The sequence below is a fragment of the Capra hircus genome, chromosome 29 (assembly GCF_001704415.2).
Source record: "Capra hircus breed San Clemente chromosome 29, ASM170441v1, whole genome shotgun sequence".
Lineage (NCBI taxonomy): Eukaryota > Metazoa > Chordata > Mammalia > Artiodactyla > Bovidae > Capra > Capra hircus.
In genome coordinates this window covers 9,066,861-9,085,920 of record NC_030836.1, presented here as the reverse complement: position 1 = coordinate 9,085,920, position 19,060 = coordinate 9,066,861, and the positions used below count along the sequence as shown (strand labels likewise).

Here is a 19,060-nt window from a genome sequence, read left to right as displayed (position 1 = left end):
TTCTTTCTTTGCAGTGTATTACAATGATCAGAAATATGGGCTTTGAAGTTAGGCGTGCATGCTAAGTCTCTTCAGTCGTGTCCAAGTCCTTGCGACTTTGTGGTCTGTAGCCCTCCAGACTCCTCTCTCCATGGGATTCTCCAGGCAAGGATACTGGAGTGGGCTGCGATGCCCTTCTCCAGAGGAGCTTTTCAACCCAGGGATCAAACCCAGGTCTCAGTCTTCTGCATTGGCAGGTGGGTTCTTTACTGCTAGTGCCACCTGGGAAGACTCTGAAGTTAGTTTAGTTTAAATCACAGTTCCACCACTTGAAAGTTTGAAAGTGAGAGTGAAAGTCTCATCTGACTCTTTGCGACCCCATGGACTACACAGTCCATGGCATTCTCCAGGCCAGAATACTGGAGTGGGTAGCCTTTCCCTTCTCCAGGGGATCTTCCCAACCCAGGGATCAAACCCAGGTCTCCCACATTGCAGGTGGATTCTTTAACAATTGAACTATCAGGGAAGCCCAGTGTATAAATTGAATTTATACTTGACTTTTCTGGGCTTTGGTTTCCCAGTCTATAAAAAAGGGACAATAATAATACTAATATTTACCTTTAATGAATAGTATGAGGACTGAGATGATTTAAGTAGCATGGTGCCTCATAAGAGCAAGAGCTCTGGAAATTAATATTCAGTTATTTTTAAGTATAATAATAATGACTATACAAATTGTGAAATTTTGGATTGGAGAAGGAAATGGCAACCCACTCCAGTGTTCTTGCCTGGAGAATCCCAGGGATGGGGGAGCCTGGTGGGCTTCCATCTATGGGGTCACACAGAGTCGGCAGGACTGAAGTGACTTAGCAGCAGCAGCAGCATAGGCTGAAACATAATTTGTCTAAAAAGTACTTTCTTACATATGCAAACCTAAGTGAGTACACTTTACTCTGTTAGGAGCTGGAGCTCTAAGAGAGTTCCTGGAGCTCTGTTAGGTTGGTGGAGCTTTAACAATTGAGGATATAAAAAAATGTTTGAGATATAATTTTGAATTCATCTTTTCTAATCTTTGTTTTGTCCAAAATATCTGCTCCTTTTTCTTTTCCACTGTCCCTCATCTTGCTCTTGGGCTTCCCTTGTGGCTCAGCTAGTAAAGAATCCGCCTGCAATGCAGGAGACCTGGGTTCAATCCCTGGGTTGGGAAGATCCCCTGGAGAAGGGAAAGGATACCCACTCCAGTATTCTGGGCTGGAGAATTCCATGGACTGTATAGTGCATGGGGTTACAAAGAGTCAGACACGACTGAGCGCCTTTCACTTTCATTATCATCTTGCCCCAGACTGTGTCTTAAATCTGTGAGATCCCAGTTGGGATTGTCTCTCAATCTGGAACATCCTTTCTTTGGATTGATAAGCATCTGGCCTTTTCTAGAGTTCTTCACTGAATTTCAGTTGCTATTGTTTCTTGCTTCCCTTTTGGTTCAATTGTTCTTTCAGTATTCCTATGCCATTGCACAATTTTTACTGAATTACACAAAAACAGGATGTGGAGGGGAACTGATCAATGGTTTTGCTTGCCCATGCAATCCCGCCCCTTTGTAACTGAATATGATTAAATGGTGAAATCAATAAGTGATCTGATCATAGTTAAGATGGTTAAAAATGCATCAAATATCCTTTCAGTAGGTACATTCAGTATATAATGAAGATTGCCCCCAATATTGCTCCTAGTGTTTTACATTAAAATCTCTCAACAATCCTATAAGGGAGACACTTGCTAGTAAGAAGACAGAGACCAGAGAAACTTTGTGACTTTCCCAGAGCATGTGGCGGAATTGACCTTTAAGAAGTCTTTTTCAGATCATTACTCTTAATCATCACACTGTATGTTTTCTTTTCTCCACATAATGCCAAACACTCGCATAAGTGAATGAATTTTTCTCATTTTTTTCTGGCCATCTTATCATGTGGATGGTGGTGGTGGTGTAGTCACAAAGTTGTGTCCAACTCTTTGTATCCCCATGGACTGTAGCCCACCAGGCCCCTCTGTCCATGGGGATTTCACCGGCAAGAAAACTGGAGTGGGTTGCAATTTCCTTCTCCAGGGCACCACCCAAACTCAGGGATTGAACCTCCATCTCCTGCATTGTGGGCAGATTCTTTACCATTGAGCCACCAAGGAAGCCCGTATTTCATCACGTAGTTAACTTCTAAATCTACTTTTGTGAAACCTTAGCTGCTTATTTGGAGAAGGAAATGGCAACCCACTCCAGTGCTCTTGCCTGGCAAGCTACAGTCACAAAGAGTCGGACACGACTGAGCAACTAACACACAGTTGCTTATTAGAGTCACCTGGAAAATTTGTTTAACCCAAGTGGGTCCTGGGTCCCACCCACAAAGATGCTCTGGTAATTGGCCTGAGACTTTGCCTGGGCTTTTGAATTTTTCAAAATATCCCGGAGATTCTAATGCGTAGTCAAAGCTGGAAACACTACTCCGTTGTTAGTGAAATAAGTCATTGGCTAACTAAATTCATTTATGAGCTACTTCCTACTTTTGTTCAAAGAAAATTCTATGTCTACATAAACTTTAGTCTTACCATTTGGAGCTGAACTTTTATTTGGTTCTTGGGAAATGGAGATTCACTCTTGTTTAATTAACGTGATTTTTAAAAAAAGGAATTTATTGCAAATCTTCCTACTCAAAACACTTACTTACCTTTAACATGGTTTTGAATTCTTTCAATCCATGTTTATGAGCCTGAATGTTTTTCCCAATTTCTCTTTTTTCAGTTGTGTCCTTCAGTTACTTTGTTGTGTGGTGTCCTGATGGCTCAGACAGTAAAGAATCTGCATGCAATGTGGGAGAGACCAGGGTTCGATCCCTGGGTCAGGAAGGTCCCCTGGAGAAGGGCATGGCAACCCACTCCAGTATTCTTGCCTGGAGAATTCCATGGACAAAAGAGCCGGGCAGGCTACAGTCCGTAGAGTTGCGAAGAGTCGGACATGACTGAGCAACTTAAACTTTCACTTTCATCCATGTAAAAGTACCTCACATATAAACGTGACCTGTTGTCCACTATAAAATTCCTTTGGGTGAAACTGTAAAGATTCTAGTAACTGAAGATGAAATTACATTTTATGATCATACTGATAAAGTAAAGCTTTCCCTATTTGCTTCATTTAAAATGCTTTTCTCCAGGAGAGGACATAGCTATAGCCTGCTAACCTGCAACTATTTGCTATTAGGTTTATAAATAGGTATGTTGTTGTTATTGACATGCAGAAATGTTTCAGATTTAAAAGGTAGTTATATCATCTATCTTTGCTCTTGCCACATGTTAAATTATGCCCGTGACCATAAACTTGAAGAAAGTTTGATCACTGCAGTTTAGCCATCTTAATGGTGGAACAGGGCTTCCCTGTTGGTGAAGAGTCCACCCGCCAATGCAGGAGAGGTGGGTTCGATCCCTGATCTGAGAAGATCCCACGTGCTGTGGGGCAACTATGCCCGGGTGCCGCAGCTGCTGAGCCTGGGCTCCACAGCCCGGTGAGGCCGCTACTGAAGTCGGCACGTTCTGGAGCCCGTCTCCATGACCCAAGAAGCCGACACAGTGAGAAGCCTGCACGCCACAACCAGAGGAGATCCCCAGCAGCGCCGAAGACCCAGCACAGCTAAAATGAGTGCATAAAATTAACTCAGTGTAACGGCGAAGCAGGTCCCTTCATGACTGATTTTACCACGCAGTCAGATTCAGTCACACCAGCGGCCAAATTGATTGGACAACCACTGTCCAGTTCTTTCAATCATCTACGTTAGGCAATCTAAATCAGGAAAAATAGCACAATAGGATAATAAAGAAAGAACAATGGGACACAATGTTTTTAGTCATATTTCCAAAGTTACTGGAAACCATAATTTAAAATGTTCAGATAAATTGATTGCGTATCATCATTGCTAAAAAAAAAAAATGTGAAATGCTTTGTGGCAGCACTTCTTTAATACAGAAAAAAAAATTTTTTTTTTTTTTTAGAATGCTCTAAGGTTCATTGACAAGGGCAGCTATCGAGAGATCTGGGAGAATGACTGGCTCAAAAAAGAGGTAAGTGGAATTTTAAAAAATGAATACAATTTCTTCTTTCTCATTTTTCTGAACCGGAAATGACTTTTATTTATGAGCTGAAGTCACGGGGAAAGCATGGATATGTGACTGACCGAGGTAAAATGAGATTCAAGTGGAGTCCTAATCTTATTACAAGCTGTTACTCAATGAACACCATAAATTATTTCAATAATAACCAGAAGTCATTTTTGGTGTCACAATTTTCATACAGTACACTCAAGTGTCTAAAACTTCTTGATGTTCTAAAACTGACCTGGCCTTCCTCTGGACCCTATTTGCTCCTGACTGATGGAAGCAAGGCTGAAGGATCATTCTAACCTCATTCTCTCCAGTTTTAAATCGTCTCTTCAGGTATTCAAATTGGTATCGAAGAGGTAAAACTGTCATTATATGCAGATGACAGGACACTGTATATAGAAAACTCTAAAGACTACACACAAAAACTACTAGAACTGATAAACTAATTCAGCAAGGTAGCAGGATACAAGAATTAGCATTTAGAAATTAGTTGTATTTCTTTACACTAACAGTGAAATATCAGAAAGGGAATGCAAACAGTCAATCTCTTTTAGAATCACACTTTAAAAATAGCACATAGGAATAAACTTGATGAAGGAGGCGAAAGACATGCTGAGAACTACAAAACGTTGATAAAGGAAACTGAAGATGATTCAAAGAAATGGCAAGATGTCCTATATGCTCTTGGATTAGAAGAATTAATATTGTTAAAATGGCCATAGTACCCAAAGCAATCTACAAACTTAATACCATCCCTATCAACTTACCCATGACATTTTTCACAAAACTGAAACAAATAATCCTAAAATTTATAGAAAAGACCCAGACTTGCCAAAGCAATCCTGAGGAAAAAGAGCAAAGCAGGAGGCATAACCCTCCCAGACTTCAGAGAATTCTACAAAGCTGCAGTAATCCAAACAGCATGGCTAGGGCAAAATCAGACATATGAATTGATGCAACAGAGTAGAGAGCCCAGAAATAAACCTGCATACCTACGGTCAATTAATCTTCAACAAAACAAGATATACACTGGGGAAAAGATGGTCTCTTCAAGCGGTGTTGTAAAAGCTGGACAGCTGCATGTGAATCAATGAAGCCAGAACACTCCCTCACACCATACACAAAATTAAACTTAAAATAGCTAAATATAAGACTAAATATGATGCCCTAAAATTCCTAGGAGAGAATACAGGTGAAACATTCTCTGACATAAATCTTAACAATATTTTCTTAGTTCAGTCTCCCAAGACAATAAAAATTGAAGCAAAAATGAACAAATGAGATATAATCAAACCTAAAAGCTTTCACACAGTAAAGAAAACCACAAAAAAAATGAAAGAACAACCTATGGACTGGGAGAAAAATATTTGCAAATGATACAAACAACAAGGACTTAATTTCCAAAATATACAAATAGTTCATACAATTCAATAACTGAATATTTCCACATGGATGTCACACAGGTACAAACTCAACACACCTGAAATTTATCACGTTTCTTCTTAGATCGTCTTTTTCTGCATTTCCCTTTTCACCATCTGCTCAGACACCCAAGGTAAAACTGTCACCATCAGCTTCATTTCTATTTCCTTGCTCTCATTTGACTGAATAGAGTTGGTGAGTCTAACAAACAAAAAATGTTTAGATAAATATGCTTTCTGTGATATCGACAATTATCTTAAAGTTGCCTTTATAAAGTCATGGTGAGTAGGAATTCCTACTATTTCCAAAACTAATCAAGATGAATCCTCAATTTTAAAAAATAAATATTAATTTAAACAAACTCAAGGTGAGCTCAACAGTTCAAGAATATTATAGAGGAACTCAGTCCTTATACTTTTACTAAATATAACAGTATGATCCCAGTAATAATTTAACAATTCAGATCTTAAATTCTGTTAAGATATCATAGACATTAGGTTCAGAGAAAATGACTACAAAAATTTATATCTGACTGATAAGAAAGACTGTTTGGTGCCTTGGTCCTTTCTACTAAAGCCACAAATTACATTTTGTTTTATTTTATTTTTTAATTTTCATAATTCAGTGGAAACAAAAGACAGAAAGATGTCAAGTTTAATTTAATCATGAGCAAAAAGAGCTCATTAATGAACAAAATCATCTCAAAGAAATTCAATATATTTAATTTCTCTTTATTTCAGTAAATATTCATTATACAGTTATTAAATTTACTCACAAAATTAATTAAAACCATTTCTGGTTATAAGTACTATCACAGGAATTGAAAATTGCCTGGAAATAGAACAATGTATGCTAATTAATTTCTTTGAAGAAGGTTAAGAATGAATAACAAGGGATATTTAACACTGGAACTCTCCCAAATATTTCTCCACTTAACTATTCTTCAACAATAACCAAAAAGCTTAGATCTCTGGGAGGGATATTAGGTCTCATTAAATGACTTTATCTGAGTTTATTTAGCATGCTTATTAGAAAAATGAAGAAAATTCAAATTTCCAAATAACTTGAACTTAAATGGAAAGCTGGAAAAACTAGACAGAGATTCAAAGAGGTTAGCAATCGAAGTTTCAAATGTGAGGAGACATAAAGCTAACTTGGTTCTTGCAGGAGAAATTTTAAGAGCATACATTTTAATCAGGATCCAAGTTGCCTGAATTATTCCTTTCCAATTTCTTAAGTACATTTCTTGGGTATCTGGGAGAAGCAGGGGCTGGGAAGGAAAAGAGGTCTTCCATTTCCTTCTTTATACTTTCTTACCCCAGAAAAAGTGTGATGGTGTTAGTTGTTCAGTCGTGTCCTATTCTTTGCCACCCCATGGACTGCAGCCCACCAGGTTCCTCCATCCATGGGGTTCTCCAGGCAAGAGTACTGGAGTGGGTTGCCATTTCCTTCTCCAGAGAATCTTTCCAACCCAGGAATGAGACCTGGGTCTCCTGCTTTGCAGGTGGATTCTTTACCATCTGAGGCACCAGTTAAGACCCTTCCTGCAGAATCTAAAGGTATTGATACAGCTGTAAAAAGGGAATTTGTTTTCATTTCCCTAACATTTCAGAAGATTGAGAGGGAGACAACAAATTGAGAACCTTACTTAGTACTCTAAAGGCATAAGGGATATCACAGGTTATCTGTAGCTTGAAAGATGGGACTTAACTCCCCCAAAGGGCCCTCATTCCCTGCTTGCCAGAAGACCAAGAACTGTGCATGCTGCCTCCCAGTTATGCCAAGCCCTGAGGTCAAACTTTTCCAAACATTCTATTCATTCTTTCTTTTATAACCTCTAACTATAATTTCTTTCTCATCCTTTGACATTTGAAAATTATAAATTTCTCCTTAAGGCATTCAGGCTTGTAATCAAGCTGATAATCTCATAAAATATGAGATCCTAAAACACCAACCATTAACTTGGTAATGTAGAGTTATGGACTTAAATTGTCTTGTGAAATTGGTTAGGATGCTGTTCTTTTCATCTTTAAGCCTTTTCTATGACATTGGTATTGTTTTATAATTGTTTATGTATTTGTTCACTGGATTTGTAGATTTCTTTCCAGTTTGAGGGAAGGAACCATGCTTCGTTGAATTTTGTATCCATCTACCTCAAACAAGAATTTACCCTTAGTAAGAATTCAGGCATTTAATAAATGACTTATGTGAAAGAGATATGCATGTGGGAATATACTGAATGCTTCCAAAATACAGTAACTTCAACTGCAAATCAAAACTGTGTTAGTCATCTCTTTCCAAGTATTCATCTCAGTTACACTCTTGGCAACTCCTCATTAGAGATAATGCATACGCCTCCCCTGTGCCTTTCTTCTTTCATCATGTTCCCTCAAGAGACACAGTACCTTTCCCAGCTATCTTTCTAGCATTCTCACCAGCTGATCACTTTCTATTTTACACTCTTAATTCTGCTATTGCCCTGACTTCCACCCATTAGCACCACTCAATCCAGCACCTGCATAGTCATGCTGTTTTGGGGGGCAGAGAGGTAAGTTGGGGGTTCTATCTAGTAACATTCTTCTATATAGTCTCCCCATGATCAAACCTTCTTTAGACCAAAAATTATCAAAATACATTTCTTAAAGATTGATGGGAACTCTATCAACAGAACCAGCAAGTTGTGTTCATGTTTGAGTTGGCCACGTTTCTGCAGTTAAAGTTAATTAACCCTGCTATGTCTATGAATGGACCTACCGCCTAACCTGCAAGATAAAAATCAGACTGCTTCGCGTTATTTGGCTCCCACATTTGTCCAGTTCTTCTCCTACTTGTCCCCACGCCCGTTTTGTTTCTATCTACAGCAAAATAGTGGTGCCTAATACGTGTGGTTCCTTCTGCCTAGAATATATCCTCTCTCGTCTGGCTAGAGAATCCCTTCTTTGCCTTCAAGATCCAGAATGGAGGTCATCTCTTCCATTAATTCTCCTTCCCCCACCCCCGACACCTGGCAGACGTGGGGTGAAACGTGCCCTCCTCCCGCCACCCCTGGATGGCTTCCATCATTATATTTCATCATGCTGTCTTCTGTTGCTATCACTCTCCTTCCCATTAAGCTAAGAGACCCCTGAAGGTTATTGTGTCTTGTTGGTCCTTTGTTCCCAAAGTGCACTATAGTTTTTGATGCAGTGTAGGTATATAGTACAATTTCATGAATGAATGAATAACATCTCAGCTATCTGATATTTCTCAGAATGACTCCAGCACACTCAGAATATAGTTGTCATACAGAAATTAATAGAAAGGACTCCTAGGCTTGTACTTCTCTTTTTTTAAATGCCATAGTACAGCTTTTTCTCCAGTGCTATTAATTTTCATTGTGTTGTTTATCATTAACCTTTGATAGATCCTCATTTAAGTATTAATACCAGACTGATAAATAGTCTTATTTTCTTATTTATCTCTGCCTCCAGGGCACATAAATCCAGTGATGTTCCTGCAGAGTAGGAAAGGAAATTCTTGCCATTCAGTAATAACTGCCTAATCAGGAAACCAAGTTCTGCCTAAAATGACTTGGAATGCAGTCCGTCCCATCCCTTCTTTCTTAGAGCAAACACAGTAATAAACAATACAGGATAGATCTTCCTCTCCATCAAATGCAGTTTTTAAAGTTAAATTTCTTGTGGAAAACTAACACCTATTCTCCTTTTCTTGAGAATAGATTGCAAATCACAGGAAGGAAGTGGAAGAACTGGAAAATGCTATTCATGAGCTGGAAGAAGAAAATTTGGTGCTTATTGATCAGCTATTCAACTGCAGACTTGTGGATCTCAAGATACCCAGGTGAGAGTCATTACATAGTTAGGAATATTTTTTTAAACATCTGGATCTGTAAAAAGTTATTTCTTTTTAAGATGACAATTCTTTAATAGTTGAAAAGAAAGACACTCACAAAATGGCCATGGGGAAACTGTAAATTTATCACCATTGACCGTTGCTACAAGGCAAACTTTGACTTGCTTTTTCTAACATTGCACTGTGTTCATAATAGCAAACATTTACTATGAATATCACAACTGCTGTCCTTCAGAAACCTCTGGGCCAGCAGGGGAATTGGGCATAAAAATAAATGCATAATAATACAGCAGAAGAAGTATGGGTGCAAAGCCAGAGCACAGGAGGAGGGAGTGATCAACCTTGTGGGCGCTTTCTGGAGGTGGTTGGGACTTCTGGTTACCTTGTAGACTATAGAACGGTTTCCTCTGACAGTTAATGAAAGAGCCAAACTACTTTCTAGGCGTAGAAAATAGCCTGGCATTCCAAGTCACATTTATTTCTGCATAAGTGAAATCAAATGTGTATATGGCTTTGCATTTTAGATTACCGCTTTTCCTTATCTGACAAAATAAGTCTTAATATACCAATCTTGATGGAAAATCAGAGCCCTGGAATATGGAATTGGGCTTCCCAGGTGGCGTTTGTGGTCAAAACTCCACCTGCCAATGCAGGAGACGCAAGAGATGTGGGTTCAGTCCCTGAATTGGGAAGATCCCCTGGAGGAGGAAATGGCAACGCACTCCAGTATTCTTGCCCGAAAAATTCCATGGGCAGAGGAGCCTGGCAGTCTACAGCCCATGGGGCCACCAGGAGTCGGACACAACTGAGTGACTGAGCACATACAATATGGAATTAAAACGAAGTGGCATTCATTATTTGAACAAAAACATGCTTAGAAAGATAGAGGAATCAAACCACTCAAATGTAGGGTGTACATGTGCAAGATGGGAGAAGAATATCTGCATCTGGGCAGAGAAGTTCAACATGATGGAAGGCCCAGGAAAACATTCACACCCAAGTAGTTCTGTTGTTTGTGTGGCATGGAAGAAGTACTGTTTGAGACCCAGTAAAGTATTTATTGATGGTAAACTTTCTAATGTGTTCCAGGAAGGGTGGATATGGATAAGTTGCAGGTTGTTTGTTTTTGTTTTGTTTTTGCTGAGCTAAATGATGGCTGTCAAGATACAAGACTGGAGAAGTTGGGAGACAGCAGGATGACTTTATAGTCTGAACACTGGGTGGGCAGGACAGAGGAAGAGTCACCTGCTCCCTTCCACAATCTGTGCACTGCCCCGGGGCGGTAGGTACCAGTAGGCGAAGTGGGCGATCGGGCTGAATGAATTGGCTTCCTACAGGACTCCTGCACTTCCATCTCTTGAGCTGATGCCCTTAAGGGTCCCTAGGGGGCGGGGGCCTCACTGTCCCCCCAGGGGCAATGCTGTCTTTTGCTAGCCTCCTTCCCTATGACACCTCTCCAGTTCCACACCCAGACAGCCTCTGCTGTGTAGCACCTGCTGCCCACATCTCTTTGTAATCACGCATCTCTGCCAGCCAGGCCTTCTAACCACTGCCCCACCTGTTGCCTGCTCTTTTTCTCTCTTCCAAACCACCCAAACCTCCAGAAAGAGATACCCTGTAAACTGCCGTCCTCACTTCCTGCTTCGGTCAGCTCGGTCTGTTGTTCCGGATTCAGTGCGGATGTGCAGGTGAAATGCTCATTATAATAAAGCAGAATTCCTTCCCAGGATACAGAGAGTTTGGCAAGGACAGGAAGGGAGATGAGCAAGTTTTAAAGAGGGCTTTCATGAAATTGTGTGATTTGTTGTGATGTCATATCGCCCTGTCCTCTAGCTTCCCTCACGGAAATCCTTGGTAAAACCCACATTGTTCGTCTGCGCTTTGTGGGCTGGCTTTCTTTAGTGGGAGACATGAATAATTAGTCTTGCTTCAGAGCTGAGAGAGATAAAATCAAAATCCATCTGAGGGGACAGAAACAACACAGATTGTGTTTCTAGAAGGTGCCTGATGTATGCGTCCAGGACACCCTGAACTTTTCCTTTATAACTAGCATTTATCACACTAGCGATTACTTACTTAACACCTGCTTCCCTCCTAGACTGTAAATTCCTTCAAGACAAGTGTTTAGGACATTTTAGAAAGACCACATAAAGAAACAGAGATATGTGCAAACCCTTAGTTATCTGTTACGCTGCTGATCCACAAGGAAAATGTCGAGTGTCCTTAGGAACGTTTACTGTACCCGTTTTCAAGTCCAAATAATAAATAGTATGTAATTTACAACAGCTGTCCATTCCACCTCTTTGTTGAGAATTTAGTCCTGTCTATTCTAGTTGAGAAATAGAGGTGAAGTGTACCCAGTGAACGTGTAAAAAGTTCTCTTCTTTCCTATTTGGATGAAGAATCGAGTATTCTAGCTAATAGAGTTATTAATCCTCTATTTCCCATCAGACCTCCCTCAAGGCTTTCCTTCATGACTCCAATAAGGCATTGCAGGATTTGTTTGAAACATTAGATGAGATGAGTAAGCTAGAGGTGACTGCCCAGGGACTTCAGTGCCACAGAGCTGAGTCTAGGGGAACCAGTACCTCAAATCTATCTAACACTAGTTTCATATGATGGCATTCTTTGAAATGTTTTCCGCACCATCAAACACCAAGTGCTGCTGCCCTGTGGTGGTCCAAAAGTGACAAGAAACCTATGATTAAGAGAGAAGCCAGATTTGTGAAGGTCACAGTGTTTAGTAAGATCTTAGACATTCAAGAGGCAGAGAACTCTGTGGCCTCAGACTTGACCACCCGCAGACCAGAGCTTTACCGAGACACACCTTCACCAAGTCTCAAGAAGGTTTTAAGAGATAACTATCGTATGCAGTGACATCATTTGTTGGAGCTGTAAGTATCTCGGATGATACTTTGTTCGTGTGCTTTAAGAAACTAACAGCCTGTAATCCAGGGGATTCACTCTGGATGCTGGCTGGCTGAGCATGAAGGGTTGTTAGCGTATCTGCAAGGGTCACTTGTAAACTTCATGGAAATGCCACACACAGCTTCCAAGGTATCGTGTCTTCTGAGGGAAAACTCCATGGGCCTCCACAGCAAAGAGAGCTGCAGCTGCACACGCACAGCTCACCAGGCTTGTAGCTGGGACACGCCACTCAGTGAAAGCGTGATGCCATCATGGTTTCCTACTGCTCGTTGTCTTGTCTTTTTCTCTCTCTTTTTCTTTTTCAAATCCATCCCGTGCTGGCCACCATCATTCCTCACCTGGTTTCCTGCACCAGTGATGTAACTGGTGGTGTAACCACTCTCATCTCTCGGACTTTCCCTTATCGTGGGACACACCCCCCACCCCAAGCTCTTCCTTGACAAATATCTCTTGGTGTTTCAGGACTCGACTCAGGTGTCATCTCCTCCTGGAAACCTTTCCTCACCTCCTAAGACTAAATCTGGTGCCTCTCACTTCTTGTGTGTGTGTGTGTGTGTGTGTGTGTGTGCTCACTTCTTGTGTGTGTGTGTGCTCACTTCTTGTGTGTGTGTGTGCTCGCTTCTTGTGTGTGTGCGTGTATGTGTGTGTGCTCACTTCTTGTGTGTGTGTGTGCGTGTGTGTGTGTGCGTGTGTGTGTGCTCACTTCTTGTGTGTGTGTGCTCACTTCTTGTGTGTGTGTGTGCTCACTTCTTGTGTGTGTGTGTGCTCGCTTCTTGTGTGTGTGCGTGTATGTGTGTGTGCTCACTTCTTGTGTGTGTGTGTGCTCACTTCTTGTGTGTGTGTGCGTGTGTGTGTGTGTGTGTGCTCGCTTCTTGTGTGTGTGCGTGCGTGTGTGTGTGTGTGTGCTCGCTTCTTGTGTGTGTGCGTGTGTGTGTGTGTGTGTGTGTGTGTGTGTATGTGCGTGCGCACACGCCCGTGTGCTCGGTCATTCAGTCTTGTCTTTTTGACCCCATGGACTGTAGCTCACTGGGTTCCTCTGTCCATGGGAATTCCCAGGCAAGAGTACTGGAGTCAGTAGCCATTTCTTCCTCCAGGGGATCTTCCCGACCCAGGGACTGAGCCCACATCTCTTGCATCTCCTGCATCTGTAGGCAGATTCCTCACTTCTGCACCACGTGGGAAGACCACAGCACTCCTGACACTGTGCTAATTACCCATCCTGGTAAAAACCATCATCATGAAACACTGTCATCCTGTCTGCTGCCCCACTGGGCCTGATGCCCCCTTTTCCTCTGTGCATCTCCAGCTCCCAGCAGAGAGATAGACACTCCTGAGCAGGGGCTACAACATTTGTTGGCTGACAGACTACTTTTCTTATTTGTTTGTAGGCGACTGTATCTTACCCAGGCTGTTGGGCAGGAAGTACCACCTGAAGTGCCTTTGGAGGTGTCAGAAACACATAAAGGTATTATTTTATTGTAATGGTAATTTTTTAAAAAGTTTGGCCAACACTTATTGAGGTTCTTATTATGGACAGGCACCTCATAGCTGAGAGCGATTCAGGGGGTAGATACCTGCCAGCTCCTCCACCTTCCTCTTGTCCTTGCAGAGCTGACCCAATCCATCTCCTTTCCTTAGCCCTGTTTTCAAATCAAAGTCACCACGTGTCACAGTGAATGAACTAGAAGCTGGTGAAGAGGGATAGGATGATGTCTATACCAGCGTGGTTTGCACTTTGGTTCAGCCAACCAGCCTAAAGGCCAGCATACTCGCAGACCCCCGTACGATTATGCTAAATTATTAGCTGATGCAGGGACATGCGCCTTAGCCATGGTTGCTAACAATGGGACTCCCTCTCACTCTGACACCTCGATTCTACATTTCTAATTCTCAAATTCATCTCCTCCTGGAGATTCTCAAAGGACTTTCAAATTCAAAATGTCACAAAGAATATGTGCTATATTTTTATCTGTCCAAAAGCTGTACATAATTAATTTCTTCGCAGTCATCCCAGAAAAGTCAGACTCACAAGCTATAGACATAAAAAGCAGAGACGTGTCAAGCATCTCATTTGGGAGCAGTGGTTTTCATCTTAGTCACAAGGACAGCAGACTCGGCCAGCTTCTGAAGATAGATGAAGAAGAGAGTTCAAGCATAGAGTTTGGGGCCTCTGATATGAAATACTTACTGTATGAGGATGAGCAGGATTTCAAGGTAAGATTCATGAGAAGGCATCTTCACTGCTAGAGAAAATGTTGTTTTATTAATTAGTGGAGAAAATTAACCGAAAATATACTGAAATTTTCTATTTGCAAGTTATTACTAAAAGCGGCCTGCCATTCACGCCTGTTGCTAGATACTATTTTCACTCTTCCCTTTGCCCGGCTCGCTACGTCTATGTATGGATAGAACTCCATTACCAGTATATGGTATAAGGCAGTACATCTGGGGCTATGTGATAAATTACCTTAAGACTTAGTGGCCTACAACAATAACCATTTATTCTTTTTCAAGCTTCTGTTGGTTAGGAATTTGGCCAGGTCTTCCGTGGACCGTCTTCACCTGAGTTCCGTAGCAGGCACACCCGCATGCTGGCTGAAGGCTGGGTTTGGGCAGGGAGATCCACCTCTGAGGAGGCTCACCAACCTGGCTGGCCAGGTGACGCTGGCGGAGCTGGGGCCTCAGTTCCTCTCCACACGGGTCTCCTCACAGACACGGGTCTCCTTTATTGTCCCTTTCTTCTGGTATCTGGCTTCTCCCAAGCCATCAGTCCCAGAGACCAAATGTTTCCTATGGCGTGGAAATCTTAGGCCAGCAAGTCCATCATTTTCTAATCTGTTGGTGTAGCTACAAATTTCCGCCCGAAGGGAAATAACATAGCTCCTGCATCTTGAAAGAAGGTGGTCAGCATCGTATTTTAAGAAAAGCATGGGGTAGGACATGTGTATCAGTGTGACCATCTTTGGAAAGTACAAATGGCCACATAACACCATTAGGCAAGACCTGGATTATCAAGCCTTTTAATTTTAAAACCTTCTTGGTACCTTCCAGCCACTTTCATATCCACCTCTTGCTGTTTTCCTTCTTGGTACTACCAATAACCTTAAAATTTTTCCTAGAACTTAAAGTCTGATAGGAGAAAGAGTGATTTAGAAAGCAGCAGAAACTGACTCATTTTAACTAAGTACAACTCAGTCCTGCTACCATCAAATGACAATTTAAAGACTAAGGTTGCAGACTCTATAGCACTCAAACACCCACGCGGGTATCTTGGTACCAGAACACCTGGCATGTTACAGTGACCTCACGCTAGGGGACAATTGCCTACAAAATTCCAAAATTCCACACCATTTGGTTGAGTGAAAGACCTTTTTACTTTTATTTTTGCCTTTATCCATTGAATTTATTTATTTCTCTAAATTCATGTTTTATTTAAGCAAAGTTGAATTACAACATTGCGTTCACTGCTGCTGTACAATAATGTGGCTGATATAGCTACGTTCTTTTCCATTATGGCTTACCACAGGATATTAATATAGTTCCCTTTGCTATACAGTAGGACCGTGTTCTTTATTCATTCTATACATACATACCAATTTGCATGTGCTAACCCCAAACTCCCCTTCCTACCCTCTCTGCCACCCCTCACCCCCGTGGCAGGCACCGGTTTATTCTCTGCGTCCCTGATTTTGTTTTGTTTCTGTTTCATAGGGAGGTTCATTTGGGTCATATTTTAGATTCCATGTATAAGTGACATCATATGGTACTTGCCTTTCTCTTTCTGACTTACTTCACTTAGTGTTAACATGATAATCTCTAGTCGCATCTGTGTTGCTGCAAATGGGATTATTTTTCTTTTTCACGGCTGAGTAGTATTCCGTTGTATACATGTACCATATCTCCCGTATCTGTTTCTCTGCTAATGGACATTTAGGCTGATTCCGTGTCTTCCACTATTGTGAATATTGCTGCTATGAACATAGGGGTGCATGTATCTTTCTGAATTATAGTTTTGTCTGGATATATGCCCAGGAGTGGGATTTGCTGAATCACATGATAATTCTATTTTTCGTTTTCTGGGGAACCTCCCTACTAGATTCCACATTGGCTGCACCAACTCGCATTCCTACCAACAGTGTAGGAGGGTTCCCTTTTCTCCACACCTTCTCCAGCATTAGCTCTCTGTAGACTTTTAAACGATGGCCATTCTGACTGGTATGAGGTGGTACCTTGTTATAGTTTTGATTTGCATTTCTCTGACGGTTCGCATTGTTGGGCATCTTTTCGTGTGTCCATCGACCATCTGTATTTCTTCTTTGGAGAAATGTCTCTTTGGGTCTTCTGCCTACTCTTTGATTGGGTTGTCTCTTTTTTTTGTTGTCGTGTTGTATGAGCTGTTTGTATATTTTGCAAATTAGGCCCCTGTCAGTCACATCATTTGCAAATACTTTCTCCCATCTGCAGGCTGTTTGTTTTGTTTATGGCTTCCTTTGCTGTGCAGAAGCCTGTAAGTTGAAGTCCCATTTGTTTATTTTCATCTTTATTTCTATGGCCCTGGGAGACTGACCTAAGAAAACACTGGTACAGTTTATGTCAGGGAATGTTTTGCTTATGTTCTGTTCTAAGACCTTCTTACTTTCCATGGAAGTTCTTGATGTGGTGAAAATGGTATTGTATTGCTATGGACTTAACTGTGTTCCTGCCCCCCACTCCAATTCATATGTTGAAAGCCCTAACTCCTATTGTGACTGTATCTGGAGATGGGGGCTTTAGGAGGTAATTAAGGTTATATGAGGTCATAAAGGTCCTAATTTGATAGGACTGTGACCTTATAAGAAGAGGTTTTGCTTTGTGAGACACTGTGAGAAGGCAGCCATCTGCAAAGGGGCTCTCACTGGAACCCAATCATGCTGGCCCCCTGACCTTGGACTTCCAGCCTCCAGGACTGTGAGAAATAAAGTCCTGCTGTTTCAGTCGGTCAGCCTGTGGTATTTTGCTGTAGCAGCTCAAGCAGACTAATATGGGGTTTCACTTCAGAATCCTGCTCTAGACGGTTCTGAAATATATGGTACATTTCCACTAATTTGCTTTTCTTCTCTCATGCATTTATTGCAGCTCTAGAATTGTGTATTTTAAAAGTTAAATACAGTTATATGCATTTTTGAGCAACAAAACATTGCCTTCCTTTTCCATTCTTTGATTCTCCTAAATTCTTATAAATGTCTATTGATAACCTCACAACATGCCAAGTACTTGTTAGATGCTTGAGAATTTAAAGGGGAGAACAGGAAGAAGTATAGTCTCAAGATGCCCGTGTGGCAGGCCCTACTCTAAATCACATGTTGCTAGTAGAAAGCAGATAAGACAATCGCTGACTACTGTTCAGGGGGAATGTATACCTCTGTCTCCGTGACCAGTCTTGTGCCCCAGCACTTGGTACACATCCTGGCACACAGTGGGCACTTGGGAAAGGTTTGCTGAAGTGTTGAAGGAGTTCAAAAGGAGGAGGTATGACTTGGAGAAGCTTTCGAAAGGAAGGCACACATTGAACAGGGCTGGAGCTGTTTCAACCCAGTTTGGGGTTAGCTGTGGAATTTCATATCAATTAGACTTCCCATTCTGTTTGTTGATATGTTAAACTGTATTTAGTTTGGCAGAATGTGGTAAGCTTTATACCTACAGTAGATCCTGTGAAATGTGTAAAACTCATATGGATTTGCTCAGTATTAAGATATTCATTGTCGGAGATGTTAGCAGATCTGTCCCTTTGATTGTGAATAATATAGAAAACTCTGCTGTGGTTATATCCTGGCCAGCAGAGGGCTATATAAATGCAGCCAATACTTTATTTTACCGATTAAAGAGCTTGTAGAGGATATATCTCCCTACTCTATTGATGCCTCCCAACTCCCCCCACCCTGCCACCCCGACCCACTGCCCAAGTCCCCAAGACACAAGCCTTGTATAGCCTTGCTGCCTGCTCTTTGGGGGATCTTGCCTACCATGACCCAGTGGGTGTATACGTTTACTGAGTTTTTTATTTACAGTAGCTCTTATTTTTCACATGTTATACAGCATTCAGACAATTAGGACACAATGTAATCTGCCAGATAAAGGCCAACAATAATAGATAAAACCTGACCGCCAAAGGCTGGTAACTTGCTAAATAACCTCTCCTGTCTCCTCTGTGTCTGTTCACCACAGGATTATGTAAACCTGGGCCCCCTGGAAGTGAAGCTCATGACTGTGGAGAGCAAGAAAATGACCATCCACTTCCAAGAGAAGGAAACTCCAGTCAAATTCTATGAAGATGTCAGGAGCCCAGAAAGCCATATCACGTATAAAATGATGAAATCTTTTCTCTAAAACTGAAAAGTGAAAACAATTTCCTGTACGTTTCTTTTGGGAACTGAGGTGTATCAGTTGCCCATTTTATTTACACTTTGGTCCATTTTTAAAGCAGTGAATATTTCTAAAGGTCATAATTACAATTAAAATCAAAATTCTGAGTATCCAGCTATTCATTTACTTGCATGGCCTGAGAGACAAAAATGAAAGTACACTTCATATTTCAAGTGTTCAGGAGCATAACAGTGGACCAAGATGGTCCCCTAGGGTGCTTACCACTTAGACCTTTACCGATTGATCTAGGATACCCATATGAAATAGTTCATTTAGAAATTTTCTGAGGAAAATTCAGAGGCTTGCATAGCACTGACTATACATCTTTCCCACC

The 19,060-nt window shown here is 41.3% G+C and overlaps 1 protein-coding gene across 1 annotated transcript in view; it reads left to right on the top strand.

Moving 5' to 3' along the window:
- The window catches only part of CCDC83 (coiled-coil domain containing 83), a 46,986-nt gene extending 28,296 nt beyond the window's left edge, over positions 1–18,690 (top strand). Inside the window, exons 6-10 of the mRNA XM_018042816.1 lie at positions 4,015–4,083; positions 9,263–9,384; positions 13,713–13,789; positions 14,330–14,538; positions 18,529–18,690. Coding sequence (XP_017898305.1) covers positions 4,015–4,083; positions 9,263–9,384; positions 13,713–13,789; positions 14,330–14,538; positions 18,529–18,690 — 639 coding nt within the window. The remainder of the gene's footprint in view (positions 1–4,014; positions 4,084–9,262; positions 9,385–13,712; positions 13,790–14,329; positions 14,539–18,528) is intronic.